This window comes from Protomyctophum parallelum, assembly GCF_964188405.1.
Source record: "Protomyctophum parallelum genome assembly, chromosome: 15".
Taxonomy (NCBI): domain Eukaryota; kingdom Metazoa; phylum Chordata; class Actinopteri; order Myctophiformes; family Myctophidae; genus Protomyctophum; species Protomyctophum parallelum.
Genome location: NC_139710.1, coordinates 17,868,575 through 17,892,739, shown reverse-complemented (window position 1 = coordinate 17,892,739; position 24,165 = coordinate 17,868,575). Strand labels below are relative to the sequence as shown.

At 42.2% G+C, this 24,165-nt stretch overlaps 1 protein-coding gene across 4 annotated transcripts; it reads right to left on the bottom strand.

The window, feature by feature from the left end:
• Positions 1 to 10,607: 10,607 nt before the first annotated feature.
• LOC310872186 (E3 ubiquitin-protein ligase ARK2C-like) lies at positions 10,608 to 23,537 on the bottom strand. 4 transcript variants are annotated; one of them, XM_083783921.1, is made up of 9 exons: positions 23,367 to 23,509; positions 19,813 to 22,463; positions 19,360 to 19,690; positions 17,838 to 17,966; positions 17,565 to 17,694; positions 17,255 to 17,359; positions 16,698 to 16,793; positions 15,543 to 15,646; positions 10,608 to 14,736 (listed from the first exon to the last, which is right to left on the bottom strand). In XM_083783921.1, the coding sequence occupies exons 3-9, from the start codon at positions 19,584 to 19,586 to the stop codon at positions 14,619 to 14,621; spliced, it is 909 nt and encodes a 302-aa protein (XP_083640047.1). In that variant the 5' UTR covers positions 19,587 to 19,690; positions 19,813 to 22,463; positions 23,367 to 23,509; the 3' UTR covers positions 10,608 to 14,618. The 4 variants fall into 4 exon arrangements, with proteins under 4 accessions (XP_083640047.1, XP_083640048.1, XP_083640045.1 ...); XM_083783922.1 differs by having other exon boundaries at positions 22,293 to 22,463; XM_083783919.1 differs by lacking the exon at positions 19,813 to 22,463 and having other exon boundaries at positions 23,367 to 23,537.
• Between the last annotated feature and the right edge of the window lie 628 nt (positions 23,538 to 24,165).

Below are 24,165 nucleotides of genomic sequence, written 5' to 3'. Positions count from 1 at the left end.
ATGGCCGACGTAACTGCTGCTGCGCGTCTACGCGCTGCCACCTAGTGGTACTGAAAGACAGGAAGTACCCATGCGTGTGCGTGTGTGTGCGCGCGTGCGCGTGCGTCAGAATCAGAATCAAACTTTATTGTCACCTTACAAGTAACAGCTTGTGGCCTTGTGGTTAGAGAGTGTCGACTGTGGGGCGACTGTGGCTCAAGAGGTAGAGCAGGTCGTCCAATGATCCATGGGTCGGCGGTTTGAATCCCGGTTCCTCCTGTCTACATGTCGAAGTGTCCTTGGGCAAGACACCGAACCCCAAATTGCTCCCGATGTGCTGGTTGGTACCTTGCATGGCTTCCACCGCAATCGGTGTATGAATGTGTGTGTGAATGGGTGAATGTAATGCACAATCTATGTAAAGTGCCTTGGATAAAGGCTCTATAAATGCACCATTTACCATTTAGTGTCCCAGAGTCTATCTAAGGCTCTGGAGTGTCCACCCTGAGACTGGGAGGTCGGGGTTCGATCCCCGGCCGGTTCATACCAAAGAAAGACACTAAAAATGGGACCCAGTGCCTCCCTGCTTGACACTCAGCATCAATGGTTGGATTGGGGGTAAGTCCCTGCGACATACTAGTGTCATGTCCAGGCGCCAGGGTGTACTTGTACATCAAGCTGCCTCACGCTACAGAAACAGGAGATAGGCTCCTGCCCTATGGGCCTCAGGCCCTCATGGCTCAGCAATGGGTGAAATGCTTGTTTCTGCAGGCTCATCATTGCAGTTAAAAGAAAAACATAGTGCATAGTACATGACTAATAGTGATGTAGCCTATGTGTATATATAAAGTATACTTTATATATATGTAGGCTTGTACTAAAACAAGAGACTAATTCAGTTCAGTCTGGGCAGTGTATGTGTCTGCATGCCTCTGTCCTTTTACACAAAAAACATCAGTAACAAATTATTTAATCAAATGCAACTTTAGTAATCTTTTTTTGTTTAAAAAATGTATAAAACCAAATATTTTTTACTTATTCATCCAAACCATTCTAGACCTCTACGACCTTTGCCCTGGGCCAGGGGTGTATATATACGTGTATATATGAAGTATACTTTATATATACACGTAGGCTTGTTTTAGTAGAGACTATAGTCTCTACTAAAACAAGAGACCAATTCAGTTCAGTCTGGGCAGTGTGTATGTGTGTCTGCATGCCTCTGTCCTTTTACACAAAAAACATCAGTAACATCATACTGTCTAATTATTTCATCAAATGCAACTTTAGCACACCTTTTTTCTTTGTCATTGTTTAAAAAATGTATAAAACCAAATATTTTTTACCAAACCATTCTTGACCTCTACGACCTTTGCCCTGGGCCAGGGGTCATCAATGTGTCCACACGGACAAAATGTGTCCGTGACAAAGACCTGTCCTTTCCGTGGCACATCGATCATAAGAACCAATTACAGAATGTTAAGGTTTTCTTCAGAATATGTTTGACTCTGATTTACTATTATAGACACTATGTATGAGTCCCACAGGCGTAGACCTGTGTGTGTGTGTGTGTGTGTGTGTGTGTGTGTGTGTGTGTGTGTGTGTGTGTGTGTGTGTGTGTGTGTGTGTGTGTGTGTGTGTGTGTGTGTGTGTGTGTGCGCGCGTGCGTGCGTGCTTGTGTTTAGGGCGGGGGTGAGGGGCCAAAAAAAAAAAAAAAAACTAGACAAAGTGCCAATCGGCACAGGTCTCCACCAGGGCAGGTCAGGTTGTGGCCTCATGGTGGCGCTATAACAGGCTGTTGAGGAAGATTTGGGCCGGAGGTTAGTGTTCGAGGGATGCAGGTACAATGTTTTTCCATGTGTGCATACATAAGTTGTATAAAGATCGATGCAGTTATAGCTAAAAACAGGAATTGGCCTGTTATAGCGCCACCGTGAGGCTGATTTTGAGGAAAAAATTGTGGCATGTCGTCCTCGGCCTAGTGAAAATGTGCGTGTATAATGTAAGGGAAATTGCACACTGTGTTTGTGATTTGTGGCCTTTTTTCGAAATGGACGAATCGTGTGAGCTTTGGAAGCCAATCTTAGCCAATCAGGATGGAAGATGGGAAATGGTGCCGCTCCGTGTTGATCACATGACTATGGAGATAGTGTATACCGATTTGCGTGAAATTTGGATAAAATTTGAAGGAGTAATAATAGAAAATGTGTTTTACATATGTCGGCCTCCTGGTGGCGCTATAAAGAGCAGATGTGAAAAATTCCAGGCAAAGGTTTTTCCTTGGCCTCTAGGGAGTTGGCATACAAAGTTATCCACAGATCAGTGCAGTTAGAGGTAAAAACAGTTTTGGGCCAGTTATAGCGCCACCTTGAGTCTGAGTTGAAATTGTTCATGTGGCATTTCGTCCTGGGCCTAGTGGGAATGTGGGTGCACAATTTCAGGGAAATCACGCGATGTGTTCATGATTTGCAGCATTTTGTTTGAAACTGAGCACTCCTGTGAACTTTGGAAGCCAATCTTAACCAATCAGGATGGAGTCTGAGAAATCTGAAAGACCGGTTTCGTTGAATGGCTCTAGAGAGACTGTGTACCAATTTGCGTGATGTTTGGACAAAATCTGTAGGTGTACTGTGCAAAAACTTGTTTTGCACAAAGCGGCCTCCTGGTGGTGCTATAACAGGCCGTTCTGGAAAGTTTGGGGCAGAGGTTCATCGTTGGCATCCAGGGAGTGTGTGTGCAAAATTTGGCATCGACCGGGTTAACGGTGGCCGAGATTAGCTGCTCACGGACACACGGACGGACGGACACACACACGGACGGACGGACACACGGACGGACGGAGTGCAAAACATACTCTCCCCACATGCCTTCGGCCTGGTGGAGACAATAATTTGCACCGGGGCCCATCGCCAGGTCCATACGCCACTGACATGGTGTCCACTAGGACAGTGGTTTTCTAACTTTTTATTTCCAAGGACCCCCATTTAATTGGTTCAATTTCTGCACTCTCAGAGTTACAGATCTGGTAAGGCTACAGCTCTTTATGTGTTTCTGGTAATATTATTGTCTGCTCTTTTGTATGTCGGTGGCAAAAATAGGATTTAGCTAAAACAATATCCACCACAAGCCAGCATGGCGATGACTCCTGCCCTGGGCCCTTGACACATGACATTTCATTTATCACAAAAGCAATAAAATGTATTATTCAATTTCATTCATCTATTCATCCTTATTAGTAGTATTGTTCCTTTATCCTGCCCTTAGTTATAAATTAAAGTTGTATTATGTTTCAGTTCACTGAAAACAGGCTTAATGCAGGGATTTTAATACAGTGCTTCAGTCTTGGGCACCAATGTCAGGTGGGCACAAAACGGCAGGAATAAAATGAAAGAAGACTACACTGTATTGGATAAAGAGTGCAAAAATATAGAAACAATGGCTGCTGGAAATATGTTTATTCGTATGAGGGAAATCTAACCGAAAGTTGCATTGCATTAGATTTGTCACTTGAAAAAAATGGTTATTGTTGCCACAATGTATGAAAGGCTGTGGTTTGCATGCAGTGTCTCTGTCTCCCATATAAATGTCAGCCCTGAAACCTTTCCATAAACTATTCCACAATTTTAAAAGCCTTTTGGATTATTTACCACTTTCAGTCTCGTGTTTCAAAAATCAAAACATATCAAGATATTTCAAAAATAGCAGATCTGTAAGCTCTTAACCTGTCACTTTGTGATCAGTTTTTAGCTTATTTTCTTTTTTTTAAATTGCTAGCTCAAGTAAACTGTGGGTACTCATCAGTTATAAGACTCGATTCAACTTATTCTGAGCTATTTGTCATACCTTTTAGATTAGTTATAAATTATAGCCAATATATAGTAGGCCATAAAACACATTAATGAATGAATGAATGGCATGTTGAAAATTACACTGAATAAATTCAATAATACTTGTAGCAGAAAGAATGAAAGTATTGCAAATTCTGATGTTGGGCACGCAGAACATTTATTTCACACTCTGCACTCACACTGACAACACAACACACGCACCTAATCCCTCCAGAAGCCCCGCCCAATCCCCTTAAAGAACCATGGTGAATTATGCCCCAAGAGAGTCACTACATATAGTTACTTTTGGTACTTTAAGTATATTTTGAAATCAGGAATTTACTTGTGACAGAATGTGTCTACATTTCAAAAAGTACTTCTTGCATCACATGCTTCATGCTGGTGGAGAAGGACAGATAGTTAGGGGGGAGGTTGTTGAGGGCTCTTGTAGGTTTGTTGAGCGGAAGCCAGTGAAGGTCTTGGAGGACTGCTGTGTTGTGGTCTTTGGAGCAGTGCAGGTGAAAAGCGGGCAGATGAGAGCTGAACATGTTGGAGTTGTTGCAGTAGACAATCATGACTCTTCTCCTCCTTCATTAGTCCATGATCTGGAAACAGAAAAACAAAACAAAGAGCATGTATTTATTGTCAGTAATAGTATCACATAATTATGTTTCTCTGCGTCTATGCCGTTTCCGATGCCTGCACTTCCTGGTGGGGGCTGTGTGTGTGTGTGTGTGTGTGTGTGTGTGTGTGTGTGTGTGTGTGTGTGTGTGTGTGTGTGCGTGCGTGCGTGCGTGCGTGCGTGCGTGCGTGCGTGCGTGCGTGCGTGCGTGAGGTTGAAATGGAATGTACACAATAAAATCCTCAGTGTTAATCTTACTGGGTACTCAATGTACCCATTGAATGAGATTACAAAACGTTACCTTACCTCCCACCATTTGCTCGCAGAGCTCCCACCATTCACTCATCAAGGTCAACCGGGTCTGAGGATGAGACAAAAAGGAGACAGTACACAATGACAAATTACAGCCTTCACTGACCGTGTACCTGATCATAATTAAACCATAAACAGACAAACAGCTCTATATTGGTGGCAATCAGATTACTACAGACATTAAAGACAGAAATTGCATCAAATTGACCCTTAACTCTTTAACTCTGAGAGCGTGAAATGGACCCTTCTAGTTGTACGCTCTCAGAGTAATGGGGGTCCTTGAAATGAAAAGGTTTGAGAACGACTGGTCTAAGACTGTATTACCTATTGGCACTGAACCAACAACAGCTGGCAGGCCGGGGTAGGTAGAGTTGCTGTCAGACTCAAACCGGATGAAGCACAGGCCAGTTTTGACAATGGACTCGATCCACATCTCGAAATGGTCCACTCTGCACAAAACTCTGGCACTGGGACGTGGCCAATTCCAATCCCCAATAACAACACCAGACTGGACCCAGTTAGAGCCGTATTTGCTGATCATTGGACCTCCATCCTGATAAGACAGAAATTAACATTGTTTTACTCTTCAGTTCTACTCAGTTATAGCTAGGATTTGAATGGCATCTCAATGGCATTATACCGGATAATAGAATGACGTGTCACTATCCAGCAAACCAGCACAGATCATGGCCTCTGTCATAATAGGTCCTGGATAGATGGTACAGACTTTGTTGTTGACAACTGTAAGCTGGACATGCTGAACAGGTCCAGGATCTGTAGATAGAAACAATAGAAATAGAACAATCTTATCAGTCTGCAGCCTCTCACTGTTGAGCTGCCTTATACAGTTAATAGTATCAACCAGGTGACCATATTTTTGGCATATTTGTATTATAACTCGGCAGTTTGTCAAAACATTATTCAATGGAATTCTACAGGATTTTGTGACAAATGTGGTGACTTTACACCATTTCAAGTGACATGTGATGTCATGCTCACATGGCTCTCCAGTCTTATTCCAGCCAAGGACCCAGCTGGGAGTGCCGTTTCTGAACACGCTGCCACTGGATGCCAGACACACAGGTCTGATCGTGTCAGTGAACTGGACAGGAGAAGCCAGGCGGAGCAGAGCCATGCCGTTGGCACCAGAGTCAGGGTCATATCCTGGATGAAACACAACTTCAGCAACAGCTCTGGACCCTCCATTTGGGTGTAGTAGGTCTGTCCCCAAGGTAACAAGCAATTGGTCGTGGGCCCTGGAAAAGAGAAAAACATACCAGTGAAAAATTGAATTGCTTATCTTTCTGTTTCAATTTTTTTGAAAAATGTGGGGAACCGCTGAACTTAGAAGTTGTATGTCCTATCACAGTCAGGCCCCCGCTGCCAAAGATTAGGCTATAAACTTGATGAGTCTGTCTCATTTACCACATTTTCAGGTAGCAGTCGGCAGCAGAGAGGACCCATTCACTGTTGATCAGGGAACCAAAGCACCTGACGGTGACGTCTGGTTGGACTTCATGCCTAACATGGACCAAGAAGGGCCAACTTCCTACCTTGGCATCCTCTGTACCTGTATCTGTAACTGTACCAGAACCTGGAGAAGAGATCACTCAGTGATATAGATAATCAGTCACACAAGACACCTGTCAGTCATAGGGTATAGTAGTTTAGTTTAGTCATAGTAATTCATGATAGGTGACATAAGTCAATGAAAACGTGAAGAAAAGCTGCTTTATTTGATCTAGTGCATCTATAATTGTACCACACTACTAATTGTATTGTATATTATTATATTGTAATACTACTAATTCCACAACATATTTTATGGGTTTTCTGTATGCTATTGGGAACAAAAGAAAACTATGTTGGATCATCATTATGTAGATATATAAAACATGTCTTACCGCTTAGGGCAATGATCAAGCCGACGATGGCAGCCAGACTCAGAAGGCTCCCAACAGCGCAGATGTAACGATTGTCCTTGCACCATTTGAAGATTTTGAACTGGGCTGGGAAATCTGGAGAGGACACACACACACACACACACACACACACACACACACACACACACACACACACACACACACACACACACACACACACACACACACACACACACACACACACACACACACACACACACAGCATGGTGAGTCTAAAAACCTAAAAGGTAGTTACATTTAGCATTATAAAATAGCATTTATTTAGTAGTATATTTCTGTAATTTCACATTTCTAGTAAAATCTCTTACCATCTGTCTCTTCGGCAGTCAATTCAAGCTGAGATTCTTGCATGCTGAAGTGAGCCATGATGTCCGTGTAACAAGGCGATTGAAGGCGATTTTTATATACATTCATACCAGAAACGCCTACTATCAAGTGTTACATTGTATCGCAAAATAGGGGAACAACATGATGTGTCACTGCAGATATCACAAATCACATGAATTTCCAAGATTATATTGTGGCAATTCAGTTATGCGAAAAATTCGTGCTGCAAACCTTTTTTGGCCACAGCTGACCCCCATCTAAAAAGTATATTTTAACCATACACGATTGTGTGGTTAAAATGTAAAAAGAAAATCAAATCTAAGTTTTAATACTTTAAGTACAGTTAATTCTGTTCATTCACAGTTCATTTGCACATAGGCCTACATATTATTTGTCCTCTGCATTTAACCCATCCTATTTATTAGGAACAGTTTGTCAGGGAGCAGTTAAGGGTCAAGTGTCTTGCTCATGAACACTATGACACACAGAGCGGAGATGGGGGTCAAACCAGGGACCTTCCGATTCTCAAATCTCAGGTGACCTCTCCCATTAAGCTATGGCTGCCCTACTTCATTAGCAAAATATTAGCCCTTGGCCCCTTTATGCACACAGATGTAGTCCATTGTTTGAAATTCTGAGACCAACATTAATTATTACTTTAATGATCTAACTTAAAGGTGGTAGAAGTGATTGTCTTTGGTCTTTTGTCTTTTTGTAATTCTGATAGTATGCTATATCATGGCTATAGTGTTTGATAAACAGAAAATACATTTTATTTTTGAGTGGTGCAACCACTCCTATAGACAGCTATGTGTGTGGCTGGGTCCCTGCAGGGTCCGAGCACGAAAATATTGCGTTATAGTGGGGTTTTTTTGAGTGGTGCAACCACTCCAAAGAACAGCAATGTCCATGTCCGCCTATCTATGTGATGTTAACCCACCCATGCACCTATGTGACTGTGAGCACGAGTATGACTATTAGTACCAGTAGGGGCGCTGTTGTGCCAGAAACAGAGAGAGAGACAGTGCAGCACTGTTGCCTGCTAATGAGAGAGAGAGAGAGAGAGAGAGAGAGAGAGAGAGAGAGAGAGAGAGAGAGAGAGAGAGAGAGAGAGAGAGAGAGAGAGAGGAGGGGGAGAGTGATTTTAGATTTGTTTTTGGCTTTATTGATAGTATCAAGTGAAGACTGACAGGAAAGAGAGAAGGGGAGAGACATGCAGCAAAGGTCATCAGGGACTCGAACACACGACGTGCTGTCAGGCCAAAGCCTATATGTGGCATGCACCTGGACCGGCATGCACCTGGCGGGCCCAGAAAATACATTTTCAGGTGGGTTACCAATTTCATCCAATCAGGAAAGAGACCTATATAGTGCAAGGGTGAACTATGGGTAGCCTAGTATAATGGATTTCTTAGCCCCCACCCCACGAGTCGCCGCTGATTATTTCGATGAACTGTGTTTGTGTGTGCGTGTGTGCATGTGCGTGTGTGGGAACGTGCGCGCGTGCAGTAGAATGAAACAAAAACAATACTTGAATGTTTTCAATTATTTTATCTGTGCGAAACTTCTATTTTAACATTGTAACCACCATACATGAATGGAATGTTCTGAAATGACTCTCAGTATTGTAAGATCATATGCCTGATGACTTGTATGCCCTGAAAAAGGCTATTATTAAATAAATGTGTACACTTTCAGAGTTACAGACCTGTTCAAATTGTGTATAGTCAAATCCACTTTCGTTTGGACAGAATGGATAGATAAAGGTACCCATACCCTTGGGGACCTATATGAAGATAAAAAATCACACCTGTGTGAAGTGAGGGGCGCTAATATATTACAGTCTGACTTTAAGCCTTTAGGAGGGCCATTCAAGCCGCAAGTGGAGCCTGCGGCACCACCGTTGGCCCCGGTGGAGAGTGCGGAATCCACCACTCCCGAATGAAGTGTCTGGTGCTGGGAATCTGGTGCGGCGCACAGGTCCTGCAGGTGAACCTGGTGAGAGCAGGAGAGGACCTGGTGAGACGTAGGAGGTGCCCGGCCAGGAGTCAACCCACAGAGCCTAGTCCCTCCACGCGCCGGAGGGACTAGGCAGAGTAGTTCTGAAGCAGCAGATTGTGTGTCCCTAATGGGACTGACCGAGGGTAGCTACTGGGACGTAAGTCTGGACTTGATCACCCCGGCTGGGTCACCCGAGTGAGGGGTATGATGTTGGAAGACCCGAAACCCAGATGACCTTGGGATACATCACTGAGGATACGTCCCAGTTGCATCCTTGCAATGTTTTTTAGTTCTGACTCATGTTGATTAGGTGATGTAATGGCGATGTAAAGAAACGGTGCAAACACAAACATTAATCATCATTAACAATAAAGAGACAATATGACGTAAATGATACATTATGATGACGTACATTTTCCATTCATTGTCAATGCGTTTACAAAACAATCATTGAACTAAAGACAAACATTAAACCTGTGTATAGGAAGGGGCTAGCGCCCCACAAAAATAATGGACATGATGAGACTTCTATATATTACTCTATGCTTTCTGACAGTGAGGGGACAAAGAGGTGTCTGGAATGGGTGTCCTGTGGCCTAGTGGTCCAGGTGCATGCCACATATAGGCTCTGGCCTGACAGCGAGTTGCATGTTCAAGTCCCGCACATGACGACCCTTGCTGCATGTCTCTCCCCTCCTCTTTCCTATGTCAAGCTTCACTTGAAACTATCAATAAAGGCAGAAAAAACAAATCTTAAAAGAAAAACAGTTTTGGAATAGGATTTGGGTGTGAAGGAAAACCCATATTGTTGGAAGTGTCAGATGGAAGAGGGTAACCTGCATTCTTTTTGGGCATGCCGGAAAATCAGTGATTTTTGGAATAGAATACACAATCATATCACGGTCAGACTCATTAGGGAAACGGAATTTGATTTTGATCTCGGTTTATAAATTCTGGGGAATACTTTGGCCGTGAGCACAAGTTATTTTGAGAACACTTTTAGGTGTGCCTAATCACGCACTGCATTTGACCTATTCCCTTAAAAACCATGCATGTGTGGCGCATACATCATCATACATTATCATACATCACATGCTGTGCTCAGCCAATCAGCTGAGCACATTCCGTGCTCATACATACAAACACACAAAGCTGTGCATACTGCATAGAAGCATAGTTGAACTGTGATTTTGTTGTGAAAATGTGTGACATATTCAAAAGTCTTAAAGGTTTCTACAAAAAGTATGCCAAAGCTAGGTGGGTTGGATGATTTTCACCATGGGATTAAAATAAAGTTAAATATTTCGACACAAACATTAAATCAACAATAAAAAGAATCCAAAGATAGCTGAACGAAGTTTCTAGGTGAAAGTAGGCCTATGAAGTATAAAGTATGAAGTATAAATAAGCATGAAATCTAGTGTCTGTAGACTTGATCAATCGAAAGCACTATAAAAGTGCAATTGCCGTAGGGCTAGGGCAATGGTGTTAAGGGTAGCATTGATTAATTGGCTTTAATTGTATATTAATGGCAATGGCATGAAGTGGGTTAAGCAGAGAATACCACAGTAGAACGAGACATATAAGTTAGATACGTTCTCAGCATTTTCGGCAGTTTATTTGAAAAACACATACAAAAAGATCATATACAAGACAATAAATAAAAAAGGAGACAGAACAGTTTGGGTTAAGCTATGCAACTTTTTGCATCATCATTAGTAATAAATACAGTACAAAATCCACCCAGAGTGAATCTAAAGATTTTCCACAATATTCACTGATCATGTTATTCTTCATTATGATTTAGCTATTGCTTTCATATTATTGATACATACTTCTACTTTTCTATAAAATACTCAAGATCATAAAACATTGCGCGGTTACAGCAAAACAGCAGTGTGTTGTACAAAGATGGCCACTTCCCTTTTTCACTGGCAGGTTAATAATCAACATTTTTTTCAGCAGCAAAGAAACATCTGAAATATTCAAGAAGGTACAGCATCATATTAAACACATCTACAGAGCTACTCCCACGTACACATAGGAAAACCTGAGAAGGACATGCATTAAAAAGCTTGTGCTTTAAGATCTACTGTTCATTCCGGTTCACCAGCTTGAGTTAATACTATGGCTACTGTCCAGTTCGCTCTGGAGTAATGGGGTACACTGTGTAGGGCATGGGGTAAGGCCAGTGATAGCAGGAAATGAAATAATAGTAAGACCAGCCAGCGTTATTCCAATCCAATAAATGGTACAATAATAAGCAGGATTAGTAGAATATTATTAAGAAATGCACACCGAAAATGTGGTTAGCTTATTATTCCCAGGTGTAAAACACGCAATCTATATTGTATACCACAGTAATACACCAGAAATTTGCTCAACATAAATCAATAGCTCAAGTTAGCATGTTAGCCACCTCCTCGGCCCAACACAAACATCGCATTTGCCAGCAATACATAGTACCAAATAATACAGTTCATTATGTGGGTCCTAAATAAGCACTGATCTGAGATCCAGATAGTATGGATTATCATAAACATGGTCAAATCAAAAACAAAACACGACACCCATAAACTCCAAATTAAATATGGTTGATTACTGAAAGTAAAGCTGTATCATACTTCAAAAGCAAGCCAGTTGTTGAGCCATGCTAAGAGAAAGGGGCTATCACCCACAAGACTCAAGCAGAGGATAAAATTCAAAACAAGAAAATAAATAAAAGAAAAGAAATGACTTGGATGGATGGAATGTAATCCAGATCAACAGCACCATGCTGGCTAGAAATAGTGTTTAGAACACTCCTAGTCAATATTCAACAAGTTTCTTTTTTTCTCCTTTGAAAAAGAAAACACAAATGGCATGCAAAAGCATCCCCACCGACCAATGCATAATGAGGTATTCTTTTTTTTTGTTCAATATTTTGTTATTTCTAAATAAATATATTGATTAAATTGCAAAGTTATGAGATAGAGACATTAAATACTCCACCACAATAGCTAGCTAGCTACAGTTAGTAATAAATAATGATTGTTAAATACTTAAGGCATCTTTAATCACAGCATTCTATGTGAACTAGCAAGCCTCCATGTTCATCCATCTGTAGTTTTTTCTTTTTTTGGATGGAGGTTTCGTACGAAGGAAAAAGAATAAATGCAACACAAACAGTCAAGTTACCCTCCAAAAGACCACGAGGAAGCATGGAGATACCTTCAACTGAATACAAACACATAATCTAGGACAAGGAGACCCCACACCACCAAACCAAAAAGATCAGGCAACTCCATATTATAGTGCATTTACAAAAACACAAGCTACATTATAACGACAATAAATATGTTTTTGCAGCATTGCAGCTATTTCTTCAGTATGGTAAAGATGGACAAGCACTAAGCGTATTAGTACCACGTCCAAATTGGCATGAGAGCAAAAATCATAAGACAAATAATTTAAATAAGAAAGGCGGGAATAAAGAGAGAAAGAAACACATGGAAGAAAGAGACAATCTAAAGAATATTCAAACTTAAAGTTAAGAAGAATAATTGTTTGGTATTTTTTAATGGATGGCTTTTTCTCCCTTTCACCCTCCTTCAAGTGAACTAATCCGACATGGTTCATGCATGATATAGAGAAAACGGCTTCTATCACTGAACTTATTATGGTCGTTCTAGCAATACCATACACTACTACCATGATGACAATCATACACATTCTAGCACATATCATAGGCAAACTAGTTTTACTTTTCCCTGTAACACCAGACAGTCTTTTATCAAATGATGGGAGCAACTTAGATTGAAATGAACTGAGCCAATACACAACGGAGGCAATTCACTAGAAATCACATGTGCTTGTTCAATAGGCAATAAGGTTCTGGTAATAGGTCATACAAATGTCGTTCTCAATTCACTTCAACGGCAAGACTCAGGCACTGCATCCTCAAGCCCATGCCAGCCTCTCATGATCATGCCATGAATGAGGCGACGGATACCAAGTTGCTGTTCGACACAGATCTACTCACACCAGTCATCAGGAGACGATGCCACACTGGTCTTATGCTTAATTTGTAAGCCGTTGTACAGCAGTGTCGCTTGGCAAAAATAGCATACAAATTACTTGTTGTGAGCTTGCAGATCCACTATTTTCGCAGAGCGCCACATTGTACGACAAAGTAGAAATCAGGTCTTAGCCCGGTGTCCAAGGGCAACTTGGATCTCATCAGAATGAGTAGGGGGAGGAGGGGGGTTATTAGGTGCATTCTCGTCCTCCGCTATGGATGAGTGGTGGTCATCAGAATCATAGTATACGGTTCACATGCACAGACACAGTCCCTGTTTCTACTGCTCCACAACAACAACACAGCCCAAGCCTGCCATACAACATGCACATCTGAAAGAAAGGCCTCTGCTCTAGGGTATCAGAGGCCCAACTACAACACTACACAGATCACTGGAAGCCATGCCTGCAGGTAGCGGATTTAGCAGAGACTCCGATGGCATCTACCAACTGTAAATCCAAAACCGTGATAGACGAGAGAGAGGGGGAGGAGGATGTTTGTTTTTGTCTTTTTTTCCACACAGCTACCTCCTTCCTCAGTGCCTATGAAGAATTAACCTACCACCAGACTCCCCACGCACAGTCGTACCAGAGTAATATAGTAAGAGGGTGGCGACACTAGCATTGACTCCCATTGTAACAATGGAATGCGGAAGTGCCCATTCTATCTCAAGGGGATAGTTCCAGCCATAGGAGCAATGTTTGGAACTATAGCCCATAGGCACCCACTTTGCGGCGAGATCAAAGCGTGTAGCTACTCTCCTACTCTACACTCTGAGTCGTACTTGCCCTGTCTGTAGATTTAATTTTCACATACGTACATATTTCTCAAAGCGAAAGGCTCTTTTTTTCTTTTCTTTTTTTCTTCTTTTTGCTTGCTACACAACACTGTTACTCTGTAAATACTTATTCAGCACTACACTCCAGTACACCACGGGCATTCAGCTACAAGAGTTCACACTAGACAACCTCATGCTAATCATTTGATAATGCTCTGTACAGATGTGCTGAGGGAGGGCTGGGTTAGAGTGCAGCTTAAAGGATTTTTCACAGGCCTGGGGGTAAGAGGGTTAAATGTAATGGCAGAGAAATGGCCTCCACCACTCAACCACAAACAGTTTTAAATTATTTTGAAAATAGCTTGTAGATTGCCTATATTTAAAGATATTTTATAAATCTTTGTGGTTAAACGGTTAAGCGGCTAATCAGACAGACAATCACAGGGAGCCTCAGCACATCTGTCCATACATACATTTTGCCTCCAATCGTTTGTCAATCTCTTTGGACATCCACCTATCCCGATCCATCTGTCCGCCCACGTCACGCGTGGACCCCGGTTCCCTGTTGTGTTGCGTGTGTGAGTGTGCTTTGTTTATCCCTCTGTCACATTGGTTGTCTTCTTCGGCTGGCTCAGAAGGCAGGCTTGTTGAGTGATGCAGAGGGAGGAAGAGGGACGTTTGGCAGAGCTTCCCCTTGGGGGAAGGAAGGGAGGGGAGGGTGGGGGGATTACAAGACCAGATCCAAAGCTGCAAAGGTCAGGAGGAGGAGGCATCAACTGTCTGGGGTCAGCTGGGTCTCAATGTCCACTCTGCATATGGGGCACTTCCTGCTGGTGCCCAGCCACTGGTCCACACACGCCTGGTGGAAGAGGTGCATGCAGGGTAATCTCCTGAGCAGGGGGTGATAGAAGACACAATATACCGTTACAAAAAAAGGAAATCCAGAGAATGTATCAATCAATAACATTAGAACAAGGGAGCAATTTAATGTATAGTTTGACCTTTAAAAAAACTTGTGAGAGGAACTGCTACTAAACTAGGCTACCCTGAGCTACTGTCAACGGCCTTGAAGTGACTTGCCTATGACTCACAGGTGTGTACACAGTTGTGTGTACTCCAATCTATGAGTCGGAAAGTATTATACGAGCTGCGACAGTGGGCACAGAGGTTTGAGAATAAGAGGAATCCCACCGAAAATAGATATTACTTAATAATATATCATCGCACCATATTATCCCTCTTTTCTGTAGAATAGATAAAGATTTACTCAAGTTTTTCTTTCTTTTGTTATTCAACTTCCAGTAGAAATTTAACTTAGCCTGCTAGGGCTGTAATGCTGGTCATGCGCTATAAGATTTTTTTAAAGGATTTACCTCATAGCCATAATTTACAGATAGATTTGACATAGCAATACTTCTGCAGGAGTTTAGCTGTCTATAAGTGAGTCAATATAGAGCTAATGTCGCAAACCACCGAACTTATCAGCGCCAGATTTCTTGTCCACATCAAGCTTCAATAGAAATAAGAAATCTCAGAAATATCCAGACTAGAGTAATTCATGTTTCACCATTCCAGTAAACTTAATTTGGGAAGAGATGCCTGTATGAATAGGGACGGGTGGTATGATTATGACAAAGTACAATTCATTCATTTTATTCCCTTTCAAAAACTGCCATTTCCGAATGTATGGTTATACCTGACATCCTCCCCGTCTTCGAGCATCGACAGACAGATAGTACATTTTTCATCAGTGTCCAACTCCTCGTCATCCAGACACATTTTCAGGTCCATAGGTATTCTCTGAAACAGGAAGCAAACAAAGGCAAACAATGAGGTGTATACAGTGTCTGTGTGCTGTGCAGTTGAAAGGTAAGAGCTGTCACCTTGCTGCCATGGCTGGCAAGAGTCACGGTCCTGCACAAAATCAAAGAGGCGCCTGCTTAAGGTAGACACATTCACTAAAATCTGATGTCCCACCAATGGAAGGGGTGGGGGGGATCTGGTTTTCAAGTACAATGGATTCAACAACATCCTCTAATTATTTTTTTAAAGATATTTCATTTTGACTTTTTCTGCCTTTATTGATAGGATGAAAGTAGTCTGACAGGAAATGGGGAGAGATGGGGGAAAGACACGCGGCAAAGGCCGTCGGGATCGGGAGTCAAGGCCGTCGGGATCGGGAGTCGAACCCGCGGCACGCTGTCAGGCTGGCTCAGCAGGTTGAGCTAACCGCCCAGGCCAACATCCTCTTATTCTGATATTTTGTACTGTTCTGGCTTCTCCAACTCTTTCCGAATGCAGGTGTTGTTAATTAAAGATGCAAAGGGTGTTTTTTAATTCATTTCATACTCAAATCCTCTGCAGCAGGCTGAGATGAGTCATCCCTACACTGAGTCGGACCTACTGCAGAGTGTCTGACTTATCTGTTGACAGAAAATGTGTCTGAACATTTGCTACTCTCTAGCCAATGTTCCCTTCTTTTCACCACTTAATTTATATGAATAAGAAATACACACACACACACACACACACACACACACACACACACACGTATATGTATATGTATATGTATATGTATATGTATATGTATATGTATATGTATATGTATATGTATATGTATATGTATATGTATATGTATATGTATATGTATATGTATACATACACACACACACACACACACACACACACACTGAAATTACATTTCAGTGTGTAATCTCAATTAATTGCGATTAGGTGATTATATAATAATTGTTGACAGGCCTACATACAGTACATATGCCCACTGTTGTATTGCATACGGCACCACATCAAGCACAGCTTGTGTTCGGTTAAGGATCATGTTCTGTCTTACCTTCTTATACTTGTGTGGGAAAGTGAACCTCTCTATGGTGGTCTGAACTGCTCCACGGTTCACGCTGCCAAGCCTATCCTCCAACTGCAAAAGCTCCTACAAAGGGAACAAGAGCAGGGGCAAAACATAAGATCCAAGGGAAAAAACAATTTGTTTTTGTACAATTGGAATTTGACAAAAGAAAACTGTTATCCAATCACCTGCCAGACTTTTGACCATAGCTAAGAATATCTATGGAAAAATACATCATGGTGGAAGGTTTCAGTGATAAGGCTGGTAATTTAATGGTCATGAATGGTTGATCCTTGCTCAGCAAATAGATCATGAGCCGTAGGTGCTTGAGTAGTTCTCAGTGATAGTCAAGTAATCAATGACATGGCAAATGACAAGAAAATTTTCTCAAGATTAAATACATTCGAAGAGATTTGGAATCCATAAAGAAAGAAAATCGGTGACACACTTGAGCCTAATGGGGGCATTGGTCACAGATGGTGATAAATTAGGCAAGACAGGTATGCTTGATGAAGAGAGGAAGTAGCGAGGGCGGCCGGACGTACCTCATAACTCTCTCTAACAGCAGATGCATGGCGGGAGGGGTTGAGACTCTGCAGTGCTAGCAAGTGGAGCTGGGGGTATGGATAGTTTCTGATCTCATGAACAACCTGGAAAATAACAAGGTAACATCAATCCTGCAATATGACAATGAGGGATGTAAGGCAACCTTGTGTTATATGGCTTCGGATGGCATGCCCACAAGAGAATTGAACGAGTGTGAAATAAGCGCAAAATAGCCACTGAGTGAATATTGTAAAAAATAGTTTGAACTTTCGTTGACACATTGATTAGACTGCACTGAGGTGGGCTCACCACTTGCGTTGAGGCGTTGTTTCTGGGGAAGTGGTGCATCCTGGGAGAGGTCAAGTAGTGCTGATAGTGCTGTGGTAGAGGGTGGATGTGGTACTGGTGCGGGGGAAGCCCAGCATCCACACTCAGGTCCCTAGACAGACAATGAACAGAAAAACCAGTTTTAGTATCTAATCAGAATGTCTGTGCACAACCATAAGATAAACGCTTTACGGTATCTCATTTAGCCTTGTGTCATTTATTTATTCAATTCTGCTCTATTGGGTGGTTTCTTACCAGTCTGTTCCTTCAGCCAGATAACGGGGCTGTTGGACCACAGGCTGAGGAGGGACATGGAGAGGCGGAGCAAACTCGTACCCAGGCCGCAGTCTGTGGGGCTGGTGAGGAACTCTCTCTGGGGTGCGTCTGTTTAAGGAGGATTAACAATGTTAACACAGTATTAGGAATTTATTTGCAGGCTGCATGTGGTCAGATTCCGGAAGCAAAGTTACCTTAAATGTGGTGATGCACAATATTATCCGTAGCATATCGATATCGTCCGATATTTCAAAAAACAAAACAAAAAATCTGTATCGAACCTATAAATAATTCAGATATCTTTTTCACAGATAGACAGATATTTCTTCACCGATATTTCACTGATATTGATGCAATTATAATGTGAGCAATAAGCTCTATATAACTATATCATACCAATGTAATATGTTGGTATCGGCTGATTTGACCCTGGATATCGTCGTATATCGAAATGGGCCAACATTTCAACATCGTGTAAGATCTCTACTTAAATGTGGTATTAACCACTTCCTTAAAAGAAAATAAATTGATCAGTGTATTCCTGCTATATGCAACCCAAGACCCCCCCCATTTATTTATTTTAGAAAAAGGGGGGGGGGGGGAAGAAAGAAACTAGAAATGCACTCTGTCGAGGTGCCATATACTATTACAACTGCTGTTCTAAATCCTTTAGACCCTTTGACCTTATACCAACCCTGGCCTGAAACATACCTTAGTTACGTCACCATCAACAGCCAATAAGGGACCACCATTGACCATTCATACCCCGACATGCATACATACCCAACCGATCACCAACGTCACCAAGAATGGTGGTCCCTTATTGGCTGTTGATAGTGACCTAACCAAATCTGTTTCAATCATTAATCCTATTGGGATTGAAGTAGAGATTTCATGAGCTGTGCTCACCACTGGCGATGCCAATGACATCACCAGGAATACTGGTCCCTCATTGCCTGTTAATAATGATGTTGCCAGAGATGCTGGTCCCTGATCAGGCTACGGTCTTAAACAAGAGAGGACAATGACATATATACATACCCAGCCAATCGCAGTACTTGCGCAAGTAATAACAACACTAGTAGTAGTAATAACAAGTAGCTGGAACTGCATGGCCAAGCATAAAACATTAAAGCCTGAAACTGTATAAAATAATGTATGGCCAAGCATAAAAGTGGCCAGCCCATTTTTATTGGTCCTAGGGAGAGCACAGACAATCAATGTGTCTCGTCCAATACCATCAAAACACAGATTTTCACCCAAAAGAGGGTTCACTGGGAGGATTGATTGCTAGTGCAGCGGCAGAGGTCACCCTCCCCACCTCGTTTCCCTCCCGCGAAGGCGCGAACACTGCCATTTGTGTTTATATGGACTCTTGGCCAAGCAGGAGGCACCAGGGAGGATTCAAACCCCTATTCTCCACAGTGATGGGCAAAAACTACCCCTGCGCCACCTGAGTGACCCCAACAATCATCCCTTTAACATGATCCAGGGTCCATACCTGGAGGGTGGCAGGATGTGTCGGTGCTGGGCCTCGAGGATCTGTTGCTGGAGGAGGTATTGCTGGTGTAATGCCTGAGGTAGGAAGGGAGGGGCAGGGATGTCCTGGAACTGGGGTGCGGGCAGGGGGTTGAGGGGTGGGTGGAGCGGGGGGCCATGCTGGTGGCCAGGAGGGGCCAGGTGGGGGTTAATGCCTGACTGGGGCTGCCCTGGCATGGGGAAGTCCATGGGCAGCGGGGCCTGAGGACCTAACTGGAAGTGCCGGCAAGAGGTAGCATGACTGTGCTGCTGCTGCTGCTGTTGTTGCTGCTGCTGCCGGTTGAAATGGGATCCTGTGAGGGGAGGATAAAAGAGTGCTCGTCAGACAGCTCAAGAGAGATGAGGTAGAATTTACTGTGGGTGAAAATGTGGTGTCACTGTGTGTGTAACATCTTAATGAAGCCCTAACGCTTACCTATGGTGAAACATACGTCTGTGGGATGGGAAAGTGACGATTACCACAAGTCCCATGACATCGAATACCAATGCACTGTGTGAACTTTCAAACGTGATTAAATGGTCTTTGATATCCTATTCCACGCTGTGGTTCGATTGCCACTCCTGGTCTTCTGATTCTTAAGGCAATAGACGGGACCAGAACAAGTGATTGGCTCAACAACCAATAACTTGAATATAACATCCAGTGCAATTCTTGGAAATTATGGCCAGTAGGTTGCTGCATTTGGGTGAAATCCATTGCAATTCAACCAATCTTTCAATAGATGTACTGCTTATTTACTTAAATCTCTCTACACAGTAGAGCTTATGGAAACAAAGCAACCCCTTGACTGGACTCAAAGTAATACATCCAGTATTTTATAGTCTGTCTTTGCCTCAGCCAATATTCTTCTTCTCTCATACATAAAGTACAGTTCTGCATGCTCCTCTAGCACATTACCATTCGTAAGGTTAGAGGAAATAGCTTGAATGCCATTTCTGTGCTTTTCTGCTCTCTCTAACCACAGCTATTTGGCAGCTGGAATTAAACGACAGCAGTTGAGGCTCCAAGGGGAGAAAGATAGGCTACATTATGTTATGGCACAATATGGTTTTACTACTGTACTTTAGACTTACAAGCTTTCATTATGAGGTAAAGATTGTGCAACAACAAATGTAAAACATTAGGCCTCTTCGGAATACCTTGGCAATAGGAAACTAAATCAGGTATGCACAGGAATGTTCCATTTACTGTGCACCGTTACACCCATCTGCCGTAACTCAAAAGTAGTATGTGTTACTCAAGTATAACGTGATTTACATAAAATAATGCCATTTAATTTTTGCCCTGCTTTGATGGTGTAAAACATGTATGGCAAGTTCTGATGGAAACAGTTTAACTCTTTGAAAAAACCATGAGGAGATAGGCAAAAATCTACATTGCATTTACTAGGGAGCACACTTGAAAGATGCAGCACTGCTGTAGCACATCCAGCTGAATTAAAGAAAACCCAATAGTGTTATTAATCATGTTTTTTTCTCCACTGCTTTTTTTTCCTGCACTACCATAAATAAACCAGACAAGGGATGACCTTGGTGCCCTTGGTCTCGAGGCTCACGCGAGGACTGTACAGAAGCATGCTGCATTTTCAAGTGTCTCAGTGAAAACAACCACCATGAATGACAGCAGATAGACTCAATCAGGGCTTGTGATGAAGAAAGCTTGAAAATTGTCTATCTTTGTCACAGCGGGAGAGGAAGTGGGTGGGGTGGAGGGGTGGGGGGGGGAAGGTAGGGACAAGGGAGAGGGAGGACAATAAATGGAAATCAGCAAGAAGCACACTGAAGGTTAGGAAAAACACTATATTCTTTATTGAAAAATATTAGTATATGTGGAATTTGTGTTTTTTTCTTCTCTGTAATAGTATATAATACCATGCAACAAAAATAAACAACATAGACTGAAGGCAAGGCCCACCATGCTCCATATAGGGTTAAAAGAACAAAAGCAGCATCCAATGAGCAAACGTGTTGGCTACAGCACATGATTCCAGTACAGCAGGGTACATCTTTACTACAGAAAGATTACATTGGATTTTCACTAGTCAATGTAGAAAAAACAAAAAACAAAAAATTATGAATCATAAATGTGACCATGCATTTTAAGTACTATTACCAGAACAAAAAAGGTAAAGAGAGACCACAACCAAACAATAAAGACGTTATTACTAATAGAGGATATTTTAGCAGTGCAGGTCAGGAGATAGGCATCCCTGTGAAATGGATAGCATTTTGGCCTTTGTTAGTGGGGGGGAAATTGGGACGTGATGAACCACCAGTGAGTAGGTTTTGCTTTTGCTCTTTAGGTTTAGGGATTTGTTTTGCCCTCAAAGGCCAAACAGACCTGACAATTCAGTGTGTTTCAAAGCTTAGAAATTTGCAAGGGGAACAAAGGATTACACAAAAATGGAGACAGTTATGGCAGGTTGTTGTGTGCAGGTGCAGTGTACGTTTACTCATTTCAAGTGATCACATAGCAGCATTGGCAAGAATGCTGAGTGGATATGTTTAAGCTGATCAATAGACGGGCATGCATATGATTCCAAATTGCATGCGTTTAATTAAATGTCATCTGAGTCATGTACAATGCACCTTGTGTGGAGAAGAGGAGGATGAGCCAATATCTGGTGTTCAACAATGCAGTGCGGTAATTGAAATCATGCAAAATGTATCCACTTTACAGGAATTTACAGCATGTTGTCTATCAAGACTGGATGGGAGGTACACAATGACATTCAATTGATCTAGAAGGAGCTAAAATGTTTATGCTACAGCAATTTGACAGAAAAAATAAAAGACAAAAGGTGCTCTGCTAAAGGTGTTAGCTATTTTTTTAGTCCGTTTAACATGGAAAGTCTATGGCTGAATACATTCTTAGGAGGGGGTGCTTTTTAATACCAATGTCGTCTTCTGATGGAAAGAGGAAATGAAGAAGGGATTCACAATACAGCTAAATGCAGAGAACAGGCAGAGGCCACGCCACACCACACAGCAGCAGATGATCATTAGCTACACAATGGGGGGACGACATAGATCTGATAAATGCAGAATGTAGAGCCAGCCTCGATACTATGAAACAGGGAATAAGAACAGAAATAAAAGCACAATGAAATCATTGATGCCACTGTTGTGAAATTAATGTTACACTGTAGCTTGATTAAAAATAGACCTGACACTGTAACGGTATGTTTGGGGTGTTTGTCCAGACAGCTTCAAACAGCTGCTGCTTTAAGTTGCCAAATGGTAATTAAACGAGTGATCACAATGTTGGCTCGGAAGTGACCGCCAATTAATTAATCCGTTCATTATTTACGCGCCTCTATCAATCAATCGGCCTGGATAACATGATTAATTTGTGATGGTCGCAAACAGCAGCAGATGATCTTCAAATGACATCATCCAGACACGGATAAGCTGACTGGCTGGCAGGCTCCGGCTATTTTGCGGCGTTTAATAGTCCAAATAAACCATAACGTCACGGTAAAAAAAAATACGCATCCAAAATTATAAACATTATAAATCAATAGATTTTTTTTGTTCGTTGATAATGGTGTGTATCGCAAATTCTACGCGGGTCTTTGTGTGATTTGTCGGAGTCTTTCTGGACCTTCTAGCCCGAACATGTGTAATGTTCAGTGGAGAACGTTTCAGTTCCAGTAAATAGTCGGAGTCCACCAGCCAGTTAGCTTATCTTTTGAAGTGGCGACATTTTATCTTACAATCAGACACAATTACAACAGGCGACATTAGTCACTTTGTATTTTATACGTGTCGTTATCGAATAAAGAGTCGACCTACGTCACGTTTCGGTATTTTTGTCCTCTTATTTTGTTCGTCCGATTTGAGGAAGCTAGGTAGCGCGATGCTAACACAACAGCTAGCAGGGGCTAAGCTAGCTCTAGCAGCTGCAGTGTGAATATTAAGATAAACAGGGCACATGTTGGGGATTTAAAACCGATATACATACTGTACCTCTATTTCTTACTGAGCCGAATACGGGAAGAACCAGATATCCGACATGCACTAAAACCATCCTTGGATCCTGGTCTTATCTTTCCGTGGGGTTCTTTTGGAGAGATAAAACAGCCCATGCGGATCTCTCTACATTCAGACGGTTAACGGCATACGGTTGTCTGACTCGACTGGAGCCCGACGACGGGATTGGGAATGGACATGATGGCGCTGGGTTGTTCAATCCGCAAAACTGCGCCATCTACAGTCCCGTCCGGCTAACGACCGGTTTACACATAGCTGACAAAGCAGACGTGTCGTTTTGTATCCGACACGAAAGGGGGCGATATTAATGCACTGTTTGTTCATGTATTTTAAACATTATCCTCATCATTATTATCATCACCAAAACGAACTAATTCGACAACCTCTCAGCCTGGGGCACATGACCCAACATTTTGCAACCCATTCCATTGTGATATTCTAGGTTCAGGTTGGCTCCGGGTAGAATTGACAGAGCTAGTAAAAATAGTAGTAATACAAAAATAAGTAGTTTAGGGATAAGGGGTTTAGCATGGACGAAAATAGAGCCCTGTGTTTGACTGTAGGCCTACTCTGTACTTTCTACGTGTGCATCTTTTTTTGTCATCAAGGAATACAAAATAAACATGACTTGCATAAAAGAACTAGAAAATTCGCAATTTAAAAAAATTGCAGAGTGTGGTTGCCGCAGTGGCTTACATATGCCCCTCCCACTAATATTGCCAGCCAATTACAATTTCAAGTCACGCCTTAGATCATGCGTAAGTAATTCAGAGGG